Source organism: Leptidea sinapis, chromosome 39 (genome assembly GCF_905404315.1).
Source record: "Leptidea sinapis chromosome 39, ilLepSina1.1, whole genome shotgun sequence".
Classification (NCBI taxonomy): Eukaryota; Metazoa; Arthropoda; class Insecta; order Lepidoptera; family Pieridae; genus Leptidea; species Leptidea sinapis.
This window is the reverse complement of record NC_066303.1, coordinates 1,880,538-1,903,055: the sequence shown is the minus strand read 5'-3', so window position 1 is coordinate 1,903,055 and position 22,518 is coordinate 1,880,538. Positions and strand designations below refer to the sequence as shown.

Sequence of the window (22,518 nt, the reverse complement as noted above, 5' to 3'; positions counted from 1 at the left end):
TGCCGTTGCCATCCACAAGTTCACAACAATCTGATACTACTACTGGAGTCATGAAAGAAATTCTTCCATCACCTTTCCGCCGGCCGCAACTAAGAAATCTCGTTTACCTACAAAACCACTTTTGCATTTGACATCGCCCCAAAGTAAAATAAATCTTCTCGAAAAAGATGTAAAGAAAAACTTAAGAATGATAAAAAAGCTGTGAAAAAACTGATGGCAAAGAAAATGTGAGGCAAAAGAAGAAGAATAAAAGAACACCTGGAATAAAAGTCAAAGGTTCATCTGGAAAACAGAGAGACTGGTTTTGTATTTACTTCTCAGAAAAATTCATTCATCCGCCTTCAGAGGATTGGATACAGTGCCAAGCATGCGAAGAATGGTGCCACGAAAAATGTGCTGATATGGGAGGGAAAAAAGGCCCGTATAATTAATTTGATTTATGTGATAAGAATTAATATTGATCTCATTATTTCAATTTTGTTAATGATTCCAAAGTTTAAAGTGTTGATTTATGTGTAATACGTTTAATTTTAATTATGTAAGGTACGATCCCATTCGCCCCGTAAAGTGGGGCGATTCAGATATTTCTGTCTTTTAAGTTTTTCGTTAATATTTTGAAAAATTAATGAACCATTTAAGTTTTGAAATGTTTATTGAATAGTTACTGATTACTATTTTGCTAATAAATTCAAATTCAAATTCAAAAACACTTATGAATGTCAAAAAATATATATAAATATTGTTTCTTATTGAATTTACCGCTACTTCGTAAAGGGTTGAGCTAATGAGAAGAAGTAGCAAGAAACTCATTGCCACTCTTTTAAGTCAAGATTTACATTTTAGTTGTTTTACAAATCATTTCAATTACAATATATGCAAAGCGACGCAACAAAAATACTAAAAAGTCAAAAACTGAAAGGCTTACATGAGTAAGTCAAAAAAAGAAAAAAAAAGTAAATTAATACTTATAAACACAAGAGTTATTGAGTATAGTAGATGCATCAATCCACACATACCGTGAATAAATAGAGGCATTATGTGAGCATTTCATAAAATAAAATATATAATAACTTTTAACTTTAAAGGAAATAATAATAATAAAAAAAACACATCAAGCAGACCTCCCGGTAACAAGATCATCCAGCCCCCACGAGTAGCACCCGTTCACGAGCATGACGCATGGACCAGCCATCGCCTCCCTCGACCATATTTTAGGGAAGGGAACGACCCGCCCCACGTCGCCGCCACAAGCAGAGGCATTTAAGCGAGCATGACGATACCTGCCACGAGAAATCTACCGAATAACAAAACAATTCAAGTTCATCTACATATTATGCAATACTTACTAAATGCCTCTACTTACAATTTTGTTTCAAATTACATAACTCATAATAATGATTATTAAAATTGATTAAACAACAGAAACAATATTAATATTTAAATAACTATAATGACATTTATCAAACTAAGACAGACATGTAACAGCCCAGCAGCTCAGTCCCAAGGGTTCTTTAGATCCAGATATTCAGATATTTTATAGTACCCTTTTGTATACAACTTTTTCTTTAGCACTGATTTATATTCATTTAAAGGTAAGTTCTGAATGTCAATAGGGACCTTATTATAAAAACGTATACACAGACCTCTGCATGAAGTTATGACTTTTTGGAGTCGACTTACATGAACAGCAAGCCTATCCCTATTTCTAGTATTGACATTATGAGTGTCACTAATTTTTTTAAACGAATTTATATTTTTTTTACATAAACAAGGTTTTCATATATGTATTGCGATGTCAAAGTCAAAACTTTTATTTCCTTAAATTTTTCCCTTAGTGACACTCTTGGTCCTAATTTATAGATGGCACGAATAGCTCGCTTCTGCAGTGTGAAAATGGTGTTAACATCGGCAGCATGTCCCCAAAGTAAAATAACGTATGTCATCAGACTGTGAAAATAGCTGAAGTAGACCAACCTCGCGGTATTTTCATCCGTAAGTTGCCTTGACTAAGCTTTTTCGCCAAATTCATAATATGAGGACCCCACTGAAGTTTGGTATCTAAGGTAATCCCTAAAAATACGGTTGTATCTACAGGTTTCAACTCATCGTCTATTACTACAATATTTGTGTCAACCTGTCTAACATTAGGCAGGGAAAATTTAATACATTTGGTTTTTTTTTTCATTAAGAAGGAGATTATTCGTAGTGAACCATTCCACTACTTTGGAGATAGCATTGTTCACGTCATCAAAAGCAGTATGCTGTCTATGTAGTTTAAAAAGTAAAGAAGTATCATCTGCAAACAATACTATCTCATGTTTATTTTGTACAAAGTATGGTAAATCATTTATATATACAAGGAATAGGAATGGCCCAAGAATCGAACCCTGTGGAACGCCCATGGTAATGGGAGATCCAGCTGACCTCATACTGTTCACTTCAACCATCTGAAACCTGTTGCCCAAATAAGACTTCAGAAGGCCAAGTGCTTCTCCCTTGATACCATAATGATGTAGTTTCCTGATTAAGATTTCATGATGAACACAGTCAAATGCCTTGGATAAATCACAGCATCCTGACAATTTTCCCAGGCTTCAAAAAGCTTAGTGCTCAGGCCGGATTCAACTAATAAATTGACATTAAAATCTCCACAAACAAGAATATTTTTATTATTTTTATTACTAATTTTAAATAAAACTTCATCCATAATTTTTTCAAAAATGTCATATGATGTAGCTGGTGGTCTGTATACACTCATTACAACAAGCTGCTCAAGCTCTATACAGGCTATCTCAATAGTTTGTTCAACTGACAGGCTCACAATATCAGAACGTTCTTTATATTTTAAACTGTTATGAATCAGTATTAGAGAGCCTGCGTGTATTGCATTTTGTCTGTTGAACGAACTAGCAACCTGGTGCTTACCAAAATTAAACATAAGCTGATGACTTTTTAACCAATGTTCTGTTAAACAAAGTATATCAATATCATTTAATTTAAAAACAACTCAATTTCCAAGTGTTTCCCAGACAAGCCCTGGATATTTTGGTGCACCAGGTAAATAAATTTTTTATTATTAAATTTATCTAATACGGGTGTGCTATGCTTTATATTCAAGTTATTATTTTTTGTTGTATTAGATTTCAAATTTCTGCCGGAGTTGTTCTCAGTTGTCTTATAAACTAGTTTATTCTTGTGCGCAGATTGGAGGGCCTGGGCATTCGTGACAAAGCCCTCTCTCTCCTAGACAGCTACATAAATGACCGAATACAGGAAGTTAAGGTTGACCTATAACACAGCACAATGGAAAATGTGAAATTTGGCGTACCGCAGGGCAGTGTCCTTGGCCCGACACTCTTTTTAATCTATATTAACGACCTATGTAACCTCCAGATCGACGGGGCGAGTATATTCACTCACACTTGACGACACAGCCATTCTTTTCTCTGGTATCTCGTGGGAAGCCGCACAGAGGAAGGCTGAGATGGGCCTTAAAAGAGTCTCGAATTGGCTAAACCAAAATCTATTGTCACTCAATATATCAAAAACAAAATATATGTGTTTCTCTCCACATGACAGATACCAGCCCGTTCAAGACTTCTATATCAGAATCCATTCATGCTCCAACCCACACGATTTGAATTGTAACTGTCCCTCCATAGAAAAGGTGAATTGTACCAAATATCTCGGCATCCTGATTGACCAAAGGTTAAGTTGGCATTCCCAAATCGAACTGGTCATAACCAGGGTGAGAAAACTTATGTTGATTTTTAAAACTCTGCGGCACGTTATGAACAGCACAGTCCTTAATAAAATATACATCGCTTTGGCTCAATCAGTGATCACCTACTGCATCCCGGTATGGGGCGGTGCAACTAAGATAAGCCTCTTAGAATTGGAAAGAGCTCAAAGATCACTTCTCAAGGTCATGTACTTCAAGCCTTTAAGATTTGCAACAATTCACTCTATTTGACTTGTAATCTTTTGACAATTAGGAAACTTTATGTTCTTAACATCATTTCAGCCGTCCACAAGTCACTTCCGCTAGATCACGCCAAATTGATCAATAGAAGAAATTATAAAGTAGCAGATACCATTACTGTTCGCACTACTTTTGCTGAACGACAGTTTAGTTGTCAATCAGTGTTCTTATATAATAAAATAAATCGTGTCCTAAATATATATCCTATGACATGACATCTATGCAGAAAAGCTTTAAATAATTGGCTAACTTGTCTTGCTTATGATGAAGTGGAAAATCTTCTGATCAGACTGACATGAACACACACGCATTGCATAGATGTACCCAATCAAAGGTCCAATTCAAACCCACATCCACACACTCACTCACTCACACACACACACACACAATTAATTATAAAATTTGGTTTTTAATCATTTCTGTTTATTTCTATATTGTTTACTAAATAAAAAGTTATCTGCTAAGGAAGTTGGACTTACTGGGAAGTCTCAACCACTAAAAATGTATATGTAATCTTTGAAATAAACGAAATTTATTAATTTATTTAATTGTATTGTAAATTGTACGTGCACGCTTGCACCTAAGCAGATGTCGCTTTTATCTTTAACATCTATGTTCTCAGTGAGACGTTCCAAGGGAATAATTGTAATTATTTTAGTTAGTTATAATTTGTATATGTATTTAATCTTTTGTTTCTGTTTTTGTCTCCAATAAAGTAAATAAATAAACCACATAGACTTCTCTTTGCATTTGGTAAATCTCACCCTCACCATCTGGATGTGTGGCGTTTTCAAGGAACTTTCTTCCACATACAACAAAGCTGTGGAATGAGCTTCCTTTTGCGGGGTTTCCGGAAGATACCACACCGGGAGGGTTCCTTCAAAAAAAAGCGCGTACACGTTACTTAAAGGCTGGCAATGCTCCTGTGATTCCTCTAGTGTTGCAAGAGAATACCAACAACAGGAGACCCGTAAGGTCGTTTGTCCTACTCTTCGATAAAAAAATATCTGTAACCACTGCGGCGCCTTTCGCCTAGATACAACAAAAATCTCTATTACCACCCATAACTGCATCCGATTGCTGTCCTACAGCAAGAGTATATTTATTGGTGAGATGTTGGCACCATCAGCCAAAGGACTCGCTCGAAAGCGGTGGTGATTGTTAACAAAAGTTACACAAGGAATGTTTCAAAAAGGCTGCGTTTTATTTCATTATTTCTTTGTTGACCAGTTTTTATTAAGTATAGATTATTTTTTGTTAATTAAGAAAAATCAAGAAGTTGTGAATCCTGATTTTTTAATTCGCTAAACTTTTAGGTATTGGGTGTTTAATACTAATTAATACAAGGCAGAAATATTGTTGATATGAATTTTTTATTTTTAAAATATGATTTCCTGCATATGTCCGCCGTGGATACGAGTTACACAGTCAAATTAGATCATTTACATTTTTCACTACTTTTTCCAATTAATCTGGCCGTATGGCATCAATATGGTAGCTTGAATATTGGCTTATACGGCATAAACTAATAACTTAACAAATCCCCATAAAAAGTAATCGAGAGTTGAGCAAACAGTCAACTTGGCGAACATAATAGTGAAAAAGGATCAACTGGCTCTATCATATCGATGGGTGTACCGCAGGGCTCAATCTTGGGTCCTTTTTTGTTCCTCTGAATGAAGTTATGACTTTTTGGAGTCGACTTACATGAACAGCAAGCCTATCCCTATTTCTAGTATTGACATTATGAGTGTCACTAATTTTTTTAAACGAATTTATATTTTTTTTACATAAACAAGGTTTTCATATATGTATTGCGATGTCAAAGTCAAAACTTTTATTTCCTTAAATTTTTCCCTTAGTGACACTCTTGGTCCTAATTTATAGATGGCACGAATAGCTCGCTTCTGCAGTGTGAAAATGGTGTTAACATCGGCAGCATGTCCCCAAAGTAAAATAACGTATGTCATCAGACTGTGAAAATAGCTGAAGTAGACCAACCTCGCGGTATTTTCATCCGTAAGTTGCCTTGACTAAGCTTTTTCGCCAAATTCATAATATGAGGACCCCACTGAAGTTTGGTATCTAAGGTAATCCCTAAAAATACGGTTGTATCTACAGGTTTCAACTCATCGTCTATTACTACAATATTTGTGTCAACCTGTCTAACATTAGGCAGGGAAAATTTAATACATTTGGTTTTTTTTTTCATTAAGAAGGAGATTATTCGTAGTGAACCATTCCACTACTTTGGAGATAGCATTGTTCACGTCATCAAAAGCAGTATGCTGTCTATGTAGTTTAAAAAGTAAAGAAGTATCATCTGCAAACAATACTATCTCATGTTTATTTTGTACAAAGTATGGTAAATCATTTATATATACAAGGAATAGGAATGGCCCAAGAATCGAACCCTGTGGAACGCCCATGGTAATGGGAGATCCAGCTGACCTCATACTGTTCACTTCAACCATCTGAAACCTGTTGCCCAAATAAGACTTCAGAAGGCCAAGTGCTTCTCCCTTGATACCATAATGATGTAGTTTCCTGATTAAGATTTCATGATGAACACAGTCAAATGCCTTGGATAAATCACAGCATCCTGACAATTTTCCCAGGCTTCAAAAATTTGCAGAATAAGCTCAACACCAGCATCTGTTGTTGAGCGACCCCTTGAAAAACCAAATTGTTTAGTGCTCATTAAATTGTTACCATAAAAATGATTAAGCAATTGTTGTAAAATAAGCTTTTCAAATATTTTACTTAGCGTCGGTAGAATAGATATTGGTCTAAAATTTGTGGGGTCAGAAGAACTACCGGCTTTGAATAATGGAATGACTTTACTCTGTTTCATCAAATCAGGAAACACACCATTGTCAACACATAAGTTAAATATGACAACCAAGTATGGAGCAATACAATCAGCTATGGAGTGAATTATTTTAACGGATAAGCCATCAAGATCAGCAACCTTTTTCAATTCTACTGATTTAAAGGCTTTCATTACATCATTGTAAGTAACATGAGTGAATTTGAACTCTATTTTACATTCATTTACATTAGACATAATTATAGATTCAGCAAGAGTGGCAGATGACTTTAGGGCCTTGGTGATGGAAACTGGAATATCAGCAAAAAATCTTTCAAAAGCATCCGCAACATCTTGGTCTGTATCCAAGATTTTATCATTTATTTTTAAACTAAAATTTAAGTTGCGAGGTTTGTTTCTTCCAGTCTCACTGTTTATTTCTTGCCATGTTGATTTTATTTTATGTGAACTATTTTTAATTTTATTACTTATATACATTGATTTTGCTAAGGTACATGAGCTTTTAAATATCTTTGAATAATTTTTTACATAGTTAGCAAATCTTTCTGAGTGATTATACAATTTTTCCTCATAAAGTGAGTATAATTTCCTCCTGCTAATATGAATTCCCACCGTTGCCCAATCCTGAAAGACAACGAATTATTTTTCTGTATATACTTTGGCTTAAATATAACATTATATTCACCTTTGATAACATTAATAACAGAATCATATAGTTCATTTGGGTCCTCATAATAATTTAAATTAGGTAACGTCATTAAAGTATTTGATCTAAAATTATTTAGGCGACTAGTGTTCACAGGTACATATTTAACACTGTACTTAGGTTTACTATAATTAAAATTAAAAGTGGTTAGTAGGCCACAGTGGTCTGATTCTAATTTATTTATAATTGACTTTGACTGTGGAACAATATTGGTAAATATATTATCAAGACAGGTTGATGTAGTCACTGTAATTCTAGTTGGCTCTAAAAATAAATTTACTAGATTATAGCATCGAAATAGGGATATTAGCTTAGTGCTCAGGCCGGATTCAACTAATAAATTGACATTAAAATCTCCACAAACAAGAATATTTTTATTATTTTTATTACTAATTTTAAATAAAACTTCATCCATAATTTTTTCAAAAATGTCATATGATGCAGCTGGTGGTCTGTATACACTCATTACAACAAGCTGCTCAAGCTCTATACAGGCTATCTCAATAGTTTGTTCAACTGACAGGCTCACAATATCAGAACGTTCTTTATATTTTAAACTGTTATGAATCAGTATTAGAGAGCCTGCGTGTATTGCATTTTGTCTGTTGAACGAACTAGCAACCTGGTGCTTACCAAAATTAAACATAAGCTGATGACTTTTTAACCAATGTTCTGTTAAACAAAGTATATCAATATCATTTAATTTAAAAACAACTCAATTTCCAAGTGTTTCCCAGACAAGCCCTGGATATTTTGGTGCACCAGGTAAATAAATTTTTTATTATTAAATTTATCTAATACGGGTGTGCTATGCTTTATATTCAAGTTATTATTTTTTGTTGTATTAGATTTCAAATTTCTGCCGGAGTTGTTCTCAGTTGTCTTATAAACTAGTTTATTCTTGTGCGCAGATTGGAGGGCCTGGGCATTCGTGACAAAGCCCTCTCTCTCCTAGACAGCTACATAAATGACCGAATACAGGAAGTTAAGGTTGACCTATAACACAGCACAATGGAAAATGTGAAATTTGGCGTACCGCAGGGCAGTGTCCTTGGCCCGACACTCTTTTTAATCTATATTAACGACCTATGTAACCTCCAGATCGACGGGGCGAGTATATTCACTCACACTTGACGACACAGCCATTCTTTTCTCTGGTATCTCGTGGGAAGCCGCACAGAGGAAGGCTGAGATGGGCCTTAAAAGAGTCTCGAATTGGCTAAACCAAAATCTATTGTCACTCAATATATCAAAAACAAAATATATGTGTTTCTCTCCACATGACAGATACCAGCCCGTTCAAGACTTCTATATCAGAATCCATTCATGCTCCAACCCACACGATTTGAATTGTAACTGTCCCTCCATAGAAAAGGTGAATTGTACCAAATATCTCGGCATCCTGATTGACCAAAGGTTAAGTTGGCATTCCCAAATCGAACTGGTCATAACCAGGGTGAGAAAACTTATGTTGATTTTTAAAACTCTGCGGCACGTTATGAACAGCACAGTCCTTAATAAAATATACATCGCTTTGGCTCAATCAGTGATCACCTACTGCATCCCGGTATGGGGCGGTGCAACTAAGATAAGCCTCTTAGAATTGGAAAGAGCTCAAAGATCACTTCTCAAGGTCATGTACTTCAAGCCTTTAAGATTTGCAACAATTCACTCTATTTGACTTGTAATCTTTTGACAATTAGGAAACTTTATGTTCTTAACATCATTTCAGCCGTCCACAAGTCACTTCCGCTAGATCACGCCAAATTGATCAATAGAAGAAATTATAAAGTAGCAGATACCATTACTGTTCGCACTACTTTTGCTGAACGACAGTTTAGTTGTCAATCAGTGTTCTTATATAATAAAATAAATCGTGTCCTAAATATATATCCTATGACATGACATCTATGCAGAAAAGCTTTAAATAATTGGCTAACTTGTCTTGCTTATGATGAAGTGGAAAATCTTCTGATCAGACTGACATGAACACACACGCATTGCATAGATGTACCCAATCAAAGGTCCAATTCAAACCCACATCCACACACTCACTCACTCACACACACACACACACAATTAATTATAAAATTTGGTTTTTAATCATTTCTGTTTATTTCTATATTGTTTACTAAATAAAAAGTTATCTGCTAAGGAAGTTGGACTTACTGGGAAGTCTCAACCACTAAAAATGTATATGTAATCTTTGAAATAAACGAAATTTATTAATTTATTTAATTGTATTGTAAATTGTACGTGCACGCTTGCACCTAAGCAGATGTCGCTTTTATCTTTAACATCTATGTTCTCAGTGAGACGTTCCAAGGGAATAATTGTAATTATTTTAGTTAGTTATAATTTGTATATGTATTTAATCTTTTGTTTCTGTTTTTGTCTCCAATAAAGTAAATAAATAAACCACATAGACTTCTCTTTGCATTTGGTAAATCTCACCCTCACCATCTGGATGTGTGGCGTTTTCAAGGAACTTTCTTCCACATACAACAAAGCTGTGGAATGAGCTTCCTTTTGCGGGGTTTCCGGAAGATACCACACCGGGAGGGTTCCTTCAAAAAAAAGCGCGTACACGTTACTTAAAGGCTGGCAATGCTCCTGTGATTCCTCTAGTGTTGCAAGAGAATACCAACAACAGGAGACCCGTAAGGTCGTTTGTCCTACTCTTCGATAAAAAAATATCTGTAACCACTGCGGCGCCTTTCGCCTAGATACAACAAAAATCTCTATTACCACCCATAACTGCATCCGATTGCTGTCCTACAGCAAGAGTATATTTATTGGTGAGATGTTGGCACCATCAGCCAAAGGACTCGCTCGAAAGCGGTGGTGATTGTTAACAAAAGTTACACAAGGAATGTTTCAAAAAGGCTGCGTTTTATTTCATTATTTCTTTGTTGACCAGTTTTTATTAAGTATAGATTATTTTTTGTTAATTAAGAAAAATCAAGAAGTTGTGAATCCTGATTTTTTAATTCGCTAAACTTTTAGGTATTGGGTGTTTAATACTAATTAATACAAGGCAGAAATATTGTTGATATGAATTTTTTATTTTTAAAATATGATTTCCTGCATATGTCCGCCGTGGATACGAGTTACACAGTCAAATTAGATCATTTACATTTTTCACTACTTTTTCCAATTAATCTGGCCGTATGGCATCAATATGGTAGCTTGAATATTGGCTTATACGGCATAAACTAATAACTTAACAAATCCCCATAAAAAGTAATCGAGAGTTGAGCAAACAGTCAACTTGGCGAACATAATAGTGAAAAAAGATCAACTGGCTCTATCATATCGATGGGTGTACCGCAGGGCTCAATCTTGGGTCCTTTTTTGTTCCTGGTTTACGTCAATGATACCTTATTCAAAATAAACATGATATTATACTGTTTGCTGACGATACATCTTTGTTATTTAAAATAAAACGCCAGCAAAAAACTTTGTCAGGTTGACGACGACATTGCTGAAGTAGTAAATTGGTTTAATGTTAATAACTTAATTTTAAACGAAAGGAAAACAAAATGTGTAAGGTTTACACTTCCAAATATAAAGCATCAACCAACACCTATAAAAATTAATAATGAAAAACTTGATGTAGTAGAAACGACAACATTCCTAGGCATTACATTAGACTTTAAGCTACAATGGGGTGCTCACATAAAAATCTTATGTAATCGACTTAGCTCTGCAGTATTTGCGATAAAAAAAATTAGGCAGCTGATGAGCCGATGTTGAAACGGCTAGACTTGTATATTTCAGCTACTTTCATAGTGTCATGTCTTACGGAATTATATTGTGGGGTAGGGCTGCAGATATTGAAAACATATAACAATACATAAAACAGAAAAGAGCAATTCGAGCAGTCTATAAAATGCGTTCAAGGGATTCATTGAGAGAAAAGTTTAGTGAAATAAATATTATGACAGTACACTGCCAGTACATATACGAGAACCTCCTATACGCCCATAAAAATATTAGCCAATTTAAAAAGAATAGTGATGTACACAGTGTCAATACTCGAAACAAACATAAACTCGCAATTCCATCTACTAGGCTCCGTAAAATTGCTAAATCTTTTAAAGTGGATTGTGTTGTATTTTATAATAAACTCCCAAATGAAATTAAAATGTTACCTATTAAAAAATTTAAATGTATCGTAAAAAATAAATTAACATCAAAGGCCTATTATAGCGTGAAAGATTATTTGAATGATAAAGATAGTTGGAATTAATGTTTTAAATTTTGTTAATGAATATTGTTATACTCATTTGAATGCTATTCTAACTTTTGTACTTCATCCTGACGCACTAAATAACTTATAAAGTTTTACAGTGAATAAAGATTTTTTGACTTTGACTTAATATTTAATTTTTTCAAAGTAAAGGAGACAATTTGGAACTGTTGTTCTGGGGTTAAATGATTCATGGTGAATTGCCAATCCTTACTGAACAAAGGTGTCAACACAATTTAACATTCTCACCTGTCCACAGAACACAACCATCGAAACTTCTCATGCAGCAAAAAATCACACTTTATTCAAACTACCATTGTTTTATTTAGAAGCCCTATAGCACTTAAAATTGAGAATTAATAAACGAATGTTATTTGGTATCTAGAACTCACAGAAAGGTCAATTAAAAATGACCAGAATCTATTCAACAAGTCCAGCAAAAATAATATATTGCTCCAGACTTCACAGTTGTGAATATTATGTGGAGTAAAACTAAAGGTTGTGTGATGTTATTTTGTATTAAAACCCATAAATAACATTTTTATGTAATTATAATTATTTTGAAATACAACTCGAACACCTTTTCAATGTTTCAATCACTTATGTTCTTACACACAATTGAGTTTAAATAAAAGTGCAAGCATATCTTAATTACTTCAAAATTAATTATTTTGCCAGACGACTTGCTCTTCTAGTTCTTATTGAGCTAGGAGTTGAATTGGCCAGTCTAGTTGCAGCTTTAACTGGAGTTGCTGGTCCACTCTCATTAGTGATACCTGCAATTTTTTTATCCTGCTTTTCAATTTCATTGTCTTGATCATCAGTATTATCTTGATTTTCAGCAGCATTAACTTTGGAGACACTTTCGCCTATATTGTCATCATTATTTGGTTCTTCATGGTTTGTGTCGGTAAGATTAATAACTTCTGCAGTGTCTATTTCCTTTTTATTACTTTCACATTCAGATTCTTTTCTGACTGCAGTTAGAAGAGAAGTTATTTGAGCATCAAGGGTATCACTTATATTCAGGCTGTTACTTTCATCTGTCTCAGTATCATTTTTATCACCATCTGATTGGTTTTCTTCATATGCTTTTGCTGAATCTGTACCAGAGGGTTCATCAACGACAGATTCTGATTTCTCTTGGTCTTGCTTTGTGTCAATGGTTTGAATGTCATCCTTTTTCTGTTGATCTTTTTGAGTCTGGGCTTCTGGGGTCACAAGTTCACCCGAATTTACAATGAGTTTATCATATCCTGCAAGAAGGTACACATTATTTAATGTACATGTTGCTATTATGATTATTTATACATCATTGAATATTTTGACGAAGTATTTTCGTCATACAGAGAGGATGGATAAATTCCATAACCCTACATTTATTCAATGATATACTCGTATATCGGTAATATAAATAAAGTGGTCCAGGACAGCCAAAAATAAATAAGACATAAGAGAACTTGCATGAAAGTTGATATAAAAGTGGCCATATAACATAACATCGACCACAATCACAATATATAATTAATTTACTTACTATCATCAACATATATTATATATATTTATATATATATAGCTAGCTATACCTACATGACACTTGGCTAATCCATGTGTCATGACTCTCCAATTAGCTATATTTTCGACCAGAGGATGACCTACCCTACAACATGGTCTCCAGCAATGATATTAAGTTAGCATGGCAAACATGTCCAAAGGGGTTGGGATAACCGAAACAATCTCCGCCAGTTTGTCCTGCAAATATACAAAGATTGGGAATATTCTCTCACCTATAACAGTTCCACTTTTAAGCAAAATTTTCTCATAATCCTCCTTATTTTTGAGACATACGACCAACAAATTGGGAATGGTCTTATGTTTCTTGATAGGCCCGGGGTTAAATTGCCGTAGGAACTTGTAGCATGCAGATCGCGTGGGCAGTTTAGGTTGACCAATCACCTGAAACAATTATAAAAATTACTAGCTGACCCAGCAACAGGTTTTGAGAAATTCATAAAAAAAAGTAATAAATTAGGACACCATGTTTTTTTGCTATAAAAAATAACTGTTAAGTAGGTCACTTCGAATTTTCGTGAATTTTAAAACTCCTATAGAGTACTAGGGAAAGCGAATCTCGACCTTATGTCTCGATCACTAAGGTGGAGTATGACATAACTTGCTGTTACATGTGTGCTCTTCAGCTTGTTTATTATTTACGACATCATTTGAGAATAACCCTTAAAGTATAAAAATACTGACAGCAAACGAATTGAACAATCAGTACCTACTCACACGAAGGCGAATGAGCCGAGATAAAGAATGTAAACAAACGGACGGTTACTGAGTTACTTTGCAATAGCGAAGCAATTATATCCCTGCCCTTATCACTCGTACGCAGCAATTGCGGCAGTTTGTCGAAAACTGCTGTTGTTGAGCATTTCGAGCTACAGGAAAGCAGTCGGTACCACAGTTGTCGTTATTTGGTCCTCCATTTTGTAAACATGTTCATTCCTGTTTGAATTGTGTTGAAAGGGATACGTATTTTTTCGTTTCGGTATTTACTTAATTTTTTTGTTATTATTAATCCGTTAGGTACTGTTATTTCTTGTTGATTTTAGCTGTTATTGTAAGTTGTTGATTTTAGTTATGGAATCTAGACAACCTTTGAAAGATAGCAATTCTTTTAAATATTCAAAGGTATTGATAGAAATGTTTTGAACCACTGAAACTGTCTACATTATCTGGTCTGATTGGCTTTACTTATAGTAAGAAGTGTTTTAGTGACAGCTGGAATATTCAGAATATTATTTTTGAGAATAATCTAATCACGAGTATATAAATGGTGTCTAATGAATCTTGTAGCCATGGCAAATAACAATACAAAAAATTACCTTGACATAAAATGGTGAATCATTTTCAGGCTTGTCGGCTATAGGGCCTTCACAAACCCCCTCATCATCCTTGTCAGATGTTAAGTCAATCGGACTATTGTCATTAATCACCTCAATTACATCGTCATTTTTCTTCGGACTGTTTCTATGCTTCATTTTTTCTAACAATATTTCAGTGGCCATATTCACCGTGTCTTCCTCAATTTTACGTTTCTCTTCAATAAAATCCTGGTCTTCATTCAGCATTCTTAAAAAGCTCTAGAATAGAAGTTGTATAATATATGATAAGTATATTAAATTTATTTGTATCTATATGTTATAGAGTCGCAGGAATGCCATGTCAATAAATTATCAAAAAACATATAACACAAAAGAACTTTAGAATGTTCTCATGGGTTGTTACAACAGGAAAGAAAGTAAACTTAACATATTCACTGCAAACCTCAGAAAGGATAATCAATCCTGTGCAGCATTTCATAAATGTCTTACCGGTAGTGCGGACACACGCCTAGCGCCCTATTTTGGGATCTATTAAATTATATAGGGATGCTCTATTCGCGTGTTTATGTAGTGTCAGAGGCAGTTATTTTCTTTAATATAACATTTTTCTTTGTTTTTTTCCAGTTTAAGGACTGTTTATTGTTTAATGTTATTTTACTACTAAAATGACCATATTCGTTAATTTATAATTGGTTATAAATTATAGACGTTAACTAATTATTATAGCTATCTTCGAGTAAAATAATTAAACGCGATTTTTTCCTTTGCGTACCATACATTTACAATTAATAAAGATAATATAATAATAATTTTGCTATATGCACCTGCCTTTCGGTATTCCTACGAAAATATTTTATGTTTCAATAAAACAATTACTGTTTCTATGAAAGATAGAAGAAATAATATTTTTGTAAAAATATCTTTATCTCCTTGTCTATATCACTAAACTGCCGACAGTGATAAGACAAAAACAATCTATTTTTCTCAAAATGGTAACTGCAGCATTACACATGCAATGCCTATTTGAAATTAGTTGTTACAACTAAATAATAAATTATGGGGCAAATCAATTTGAATTAATATTGCAAGTACATTAACAATTACTCTATGGGCTATGCCCAAAACACTACAGCAGTAGGTTTTTTTGAAATGAAAATGATTGATAAAACATCAGATTAGGTATTATTGATTTATTTATTATTATTAGGTTTTATTATTATTTCGTACATTGATAGAATTGATAGGTACTTCTTATACACATTATTTTTTAACTCTACTTTGGACTAAATATATTTAAAAATATTTTGGTACATTTGATAAATCATATTTTATGATATTGAGACGGGAGAGTGAATGAAAGAGTTTCAATGGAAGTTTGGTTACAAGAGAAAAGTCTGTAAGAGACATTGAAAGTAGTAACTAAGTGAGGGCTTTACAGACGACTCACCGATGCCCGAATGTTTTCAATAAGCTATGGTTGGGTGTTCAAAGTGGAGTATGCTTACAAATGGAAAAAGATGCTGAGTGTGGCAGAGGATGAAGGAAAGCTGAATAAATATGTATGTAGTACAAGGTGGAAAGTAAAGGAGTATCTAGTGTATGGTCCCGTAATAGGAAGTGATCATCGCCACGCAAATTCTCGAGCATCACTGTAGAGAGGAGAAATAGAGAAATCACCATAGCCTTGTCAGTTTATTATGTTGATGTAAGGACGTATTTGCAAGTGTTGTCCTTTAAACACTGTGTAAGGACTTTTTTCCATAGTTCGGTTGTCCTAGACGAAAGTTCCCTGCTCTGTAGAGTAACAGCAAACATCCAGATAATATTTAAGGTTGTGGCAAGTGTTGTGATGTTGGGTGGGAAATCAGGTCAATGAATGCTAGGTGCCTGTTGACTGTATCTCGGAGAAAAACAAAGTGCACATGATGCGATGAATAAATATATAGATAGAAATATATTGATTTACCATAGGGATGGATTGACAATAACATAACATATTGCTACACGACTTGGTAAATGTCATGAAGTTCGTAATGGGCACAAAATTATGTCATCAATGTAGGATTTAGGCTTAAATATCGCAAAAATATCCTTTGACAATGTTGTAAACAAAACTTTGTTTTATTTGGTCACAATTTACTGATATCAATGATGGTACTTGTTGATAAAAAATATTTCTAGCTTGTTTATTAATACACTTCAAATACAGTATATTCAAAGCTTTGTTACTTACATCCTTAAGCCTTGCCATAGCTCGGTCAACCTTTCCATTAAGCATATGGTTTACAAGTTCTTTGTATTCTTTTATAGTTGCCATATCTTTCTCCACATCAGGTGACATTTCTTCATCAACATCAATTGGTTCTTGATCACCTTTTTTCTCTTCATCGAGCTTATCGACGTCAATAGGTTCTTTGTTATCTTTTATCTCCACTTCTACTTCATCAACATCAATAGTATCTTGATTGTTACTTTTCTCTACTACGACGTCATCAACATCAATAGGTTTTTCATCATCTTTTTTCTCTACTTCCGAATCGACAGAGGCGTCATCAACTATCACTACGTCACTCACTTCAGTTTTGGCTTTTGTTAACTGAAAATAGAAAATTAAATTACAGCTTAGCTTAAGCTTAACTTTTATATTTTAGCGTCTGTTTAATATTAATAATATAATTTAGGTTCGAAACATTTTTTTTTTTGGTGAATAAATATCGTGGAATAATTTTATTCAAAATATAGTACAATATGAATGTAGGCAGGGTCCGCATACTCCAAGTAACGGGCAGTCCCTCATTGCCTAACCGTCCCACAATCACTGAATAAACAGCTCAAAAATATAGTGCTCTTTTACTAATACTGTGCAGTTCTGTAGTGCAAGAATTTTTCTAATTTTATTTAACTTGTTTTGAGCAAGCACCATATTTCCTTCACAAATTCAAAGTATTTTCTGTTTTTACCACATTATAGTATTATTTTTTATTTCTAGTTATATTTGTTGTTTTGCTGTGAGATTTAATTGTATTTATCAGTGTTGTTGTTCATTCTTCAATCAAGTTATTTTTAATTTCTGAAGATCTATCTTATATAATAATAATAATATTAACACACTTTTTACACAAATTATCTTGCCCCAAGTTAAGCATATATAGCCTGTGTTATGGATTACAAGACAATGATATATTTAATACAATATACTTACTTAAACATACATAAATTCATATAAACATACATAAATACATTTAAACATCCATGACTCGGAAACAAACATCCATATTCATCATATATGTAATAAGATGAAATTATAATTAAGAGTATAATAATGTTAATAAATACTTACTTGGACGGAAACAGAACGTATTTTGTCTGACAGTATTCGCAAGAAATTTGCCTTGATGAACACCTCTGGTGTATCTGAAATGTTCAATATATTTTTTTTAATAAATACATGGTTTGGTGCTGTATTAATCTTTAGTAAATATTTTATTCTAGCCCAGAAATAATACGTCTTAATGCCATGAGGTTTGGTGCTTTTTAATAACTGTAAGTAAATAATATACCAAACCTCAAGAAAGTTCTAGTCTGAATCCTGAGTGGCACTGCACGTAAATGGCATGCTCATTTTGTTGCTTCTTAAATAAGATTAAACATTTGAAAACTCAAAATGGAACATCTTTTACATTTTCTATCACTTTATTTATTGTTACGCAGTTTTTATAGAAACACAAATGAAAGTATGTATAATGAATGGGTAACTCAATGTTAAGTGACGACTGTCACTAATACTTCCAATCAACACCAGAATATCACAAGAATGTTGCCAGGCTGGGTAAGTTATGCACAATATGTATATCTGACTTAGTACACAGCAGTATGATGTCTGCTTGAAAAACTAATAGCTGTTTAACTGTTAAGAAAAATATGCTCTCCATGTTATCATGGATCATATTATATGCCTATTAAGGTGAGCTATAAGACACACAATGAAGCAACACCAAGCGAGCAAGCTACCTATAACACTGCATTCCTGACATTTGTGCAGCTTGGTTAACTTAATGTAAAATTTCGCCTGTTCACCTCAATAACTCATAACAGTTGCATATATGTACAGCTCTAAAATACCTTATTCCTGATTAGTCTCAGAAATATTTTTTTTATGGAAGGGACAAACGAGAGAGGAATAAAGACATGTTGTCACCAGCCGTACTGTCTTAAAACATCTGAAGAATCACAAGAGCAATAATATATTAGTATGTGGCAAAGAATTGTATTGGTTCGACAGTTAAGAGTAAACAGATCTACCTATTGGTCCATTGAAGCTTCAAAATAATAATAATAAAACTAAACCAACATTGTTATTTGGTACAGAATAAACACAATTAGATTAATACCATTGCAACCATAAACTGGTTTATAAAATCCAGTACAGCTGGATTTTAGTAATAACTGATTTACAAGATCCAGTACCCACATTTAATTTGTTCCAAAATTTATGGACAATACGGGACTTGAACCCGCACCTCTCTTTGACCATCCGAGCCGTCCAAGTGTTGCATATACCATAAATCTTGGTATATTGTCTTGTTCAACTCTCAGATTGTGGCTCCATTTGCAGGATCTACTTTACAGTTGAAAACCTGCTCAACACCAATAATTGCAAGAAATAGACTTGAGATGTCACTCTTTCAAATCTATAATCCAGAAGTGAGATATATTACTTAAAAGTAACAAACTGTTAAGATCCAGTATGGTTGTATTAAAGTAATCATCTAGCATCAATACAAATTGCTTTTCAGAACATGAACTGACAGATAGTAGAAGACAGATCCCATATCAAATATTGGATCAAGTAACAGTACACATTTTTTTTGTGTTGTATTTGTTGCAGACTATATCAGACCAGGGACAAGTTAAGCATATTTGGCAGAATAATATTAATTAGTCTAGATATTTAAATATCACAAATTATATATAATACCTGTATCTGATATAGGCACAGAATCAAAATTTGTGAAGGAACAGCTCTGCAATTCCAAGGCAGCTTTGATTATTTCTTGGTCAGTACTTTCCGGATATTTCTCACGGTAAAGTTTGACAATACCCTCAGAGAATTTAACAGGTTTGTTCATCATAAGAGACCATATTCTCTCACGGATAATTCTCTTCATGACCCTCTCGGCATTAGATGTTAATTTCATTAATTCTTGTTCAGTAGCTGATATTTTAACCAATTTTACTATTTCTCCAAGGGCTAATTCTAATCTGCCTTTAACTTTATTTGAGGGAGGCACAGAAGGACGAAGAACTATGTCCTTTGTTAATGGATTAAATGCAGGCTTATTGGGCTTTGGCTTAATGTATGCAGAACGTACAGTTGACTTTGTGACCCTTGTAGGGTTAAAATTCTTCCTAGGAAATGGTTTTTCCTGCTTAGGGAACTGTTGTTCCTGCTTTGGAAAATATTTGGGTCTCGAATTGAATTTTGAAGAAGGATATTTTGATGCAATATGCAAGAGTGATGGGAGTTTAGTGGAGTAACTTGTCTGTTGCTGGTGAATTGTTGTTTCTGCCCCATTTGCCCAGGGGTTGATTCTTGGTGATTGATTTTGTCGTTGATTAAAATGCCTTCGTGGTGAATCCTCAACAGCCTGACGTTTAAAGCCTTGCTGCTGGTATAAGTTCTGACTATAGTCATTTGTTGGATAACTATATGAACTTGTAGGATTCTGATATTCATATGCTCTCTGAAAATATAAAATTAAATTGGCAAATGATTAAGACATCTTAAGGGTGGGAGATATTTATGTTGTGTCACCTCTTCAAAGTCAGTAACCCCAGTGGTCTCTGATACTTTATAAAGGTGCAACATCTGTGCATCTATCACAAGTTTTCCTCTCACAGACTTGCCATCAAATATTTGCATACATTTGTTTTGTAGAGTAATCATCCGAGACCCTGTACACATTTCATGCATATACAAATATTTCATGCTGCCAGTGGCAAGAGCAAAATTCATGATAGGAATTATAGTTCGGAAACAACCCAAACACTGATAAATTTTGTAAATTTAGCCTGTTTTAACAGTTTTACCATTTAGCAGTATAACATTTTTATTCTTTTTTGGAATAGAAATTTTTCAGTCAATAAACCTTCAAACTTACAAAGACTGGTCCCAGAAAATTCCAATAATAACTTGTGATATTTATGATAAACTTCACATAAATTGATCAACAACAACAACAATTGCAATAAAATAATATTATGAATACATTTCTGTAAAACATTAATATAAGTAAATATGTAAATAAAAAAATCTGGTTAATATACAAAAGTACAGCGTTTTATGTAAAGAGGTTAAATGACAGCATTTATTAACTGAACAATTGTTAGTAAAAGTGTTGAGAAAGGCATATTCAACTAAAAAATTGAGTATGTATTGATAAAGTAGAAATAGGTATACATATTTACTATAGTATTTGGGTATTGCAACTGCAAATTCAGATATAGAATGCTACAAAAAACAATACTCTTATCATTTCATCCAACCCAAATCCACTTACCTTTACAATACCAATATAGCCAAAAAGCTAATATGATATCACATACTTAAATAGGTTAATATTAATTTATTAAAATATATATAATGTAAACACACAAAATAAGTAACTTGGACAGAAACTTATAATGAAGAAATATAATAATAGCATCAAGTATATTAGAAATTACATCAAAAATAATTCTAAAGGAATCAATTTGAATCAACAAATAAATGCCTTTTATAAGAAACAGAGTATTTTCTTAGATAACTCTTCAATAATTATTGCAATTTTGATTGAGCTTTTTAGTTCCATACTGGAGGGTAATCATTGGGAACCCTGTAAACTAAAACTCTTATCTCTCATAAAACTCTCTAGTCACATAAAATGTAAAACTTTTACAAACTTTTTTTAAACTATTTTACTTAAGTGCCAAGTTACTAAGCCTGTTACAAAAGAAGTAATAATACAACAAAAGATATCAATCTACACTCCACACTAGTTTTAAAAACTGTATTGCTGCAGAGTTGAATTGAAGTTGAAGTCGAATTGTTGATGTAACACAATTATGAAGTGAAATCAACAATAAAATTCAAATTAGGGCACTTATTATTAAAATACAATTACAAAATTAATCTAGGACACTTACCTTTGCAACAAATTCCCTTTCTCTATCAAGCAATTCATGTTCTTGTTGGATCATCTGCCGTTTTCTTTTAAATATCTCATATTCGATATCCATGTCCTGAAGTAAAGAAAAGAAAGGGACTAAAAGAAATGTGCAAATTGCTTGATAGTAACTAATCTGACCACAAAAAATTACAACAGAGTATGAACATAGTATGAAAAGTATACTAGTTCACTACTAAGTATTAATAAACAGAAAAATGCTAGCTGTAATCTTTTATAAAGTAATGAAATAGGTAAATTTAATAAAATTGCCTACACTTTACGTAAAAAATAAACCAACTTACTTGGTATTGATTCGAAAAAGGTGTCGACGAGTTGGAATACATAGTGTTTTGTCGGGAAGAATCATTGTTGGAAAAACCCGAAAAACCTTGATCTCTATCGGAATATTGGTTGTAAGAGTTGCCACGAGCGCTATTACCGGTTCCTCGGTTTCCACCTACCCTTCTCATTTTAAACGCTAAGTTTATGAAATTATTTACACAGAAATTCGATTAATTCTAAATTTAAAGATATTCACAAATACAAAGTGTAATGAAATTTCAGAAAGCAGATACTTTATTATTAATTCACACATACAGATACTTTATGATTATACATTGCACAACTTAAGATGGCTGAAAATCAAAGAGAA

The 22,518-nt window shown here is 33.4% G+C and overlaps 1 protein-coding gene across 1 annotated transcript; it reads right to left on the bottom strand.

Moving 5' to 3' along the window:
• Positions 1-12,303: 12,303 nt before the first annotated feature.
• LOC126976165 (uncharacterized) lies at positions 12,304-22,518 on the bottom strand. The gene is made up of 8 exons (XM_050824396.1): positions 22,169-22,518; positions 21,844-21,939; positions 19,637-20,402; positions 17,999-18,072; positions 16,892-17,254; positions 14,659-14,916; positions 13,558-13,726; positions 12,304-13,026 (listed from the first exon to the last, which is right to left on the bottom strand). Exons 1-8 carry the CDS (start codon positions 22,334-22,336, stop codon positions 12,437-12,439), a joined length of 2,484 nt encoding a protein of 827 aa, XP_050680353.1. The 5' UTR covers positions 22,337-22,518; the 3' UTR covers positions 12,304-12,436.

Coding starts and splice junctions, on each gene's coding strand:
- LOC126976165 (XM_050824396.1), bottom strand. CDS start 22,336: ATGAGAAGGGTAGGTGGAAACCGAGGAACCGGTAATAGCGCTCGTGGC. Junction 18,073..19,636: donor TGTGCCTATATCAGATACAG/GTATTATATATA, acceptor TGAACATTTCAG/ATACACCAGAGGTGTTCATC. Junction 17,255..17,998: donor TACGTTCTGTTTCCGTCCAA/GTAAGTATTTAT, acceptor TTCTATTTTCAG/TTAACAAAAGCCAAAACTGA.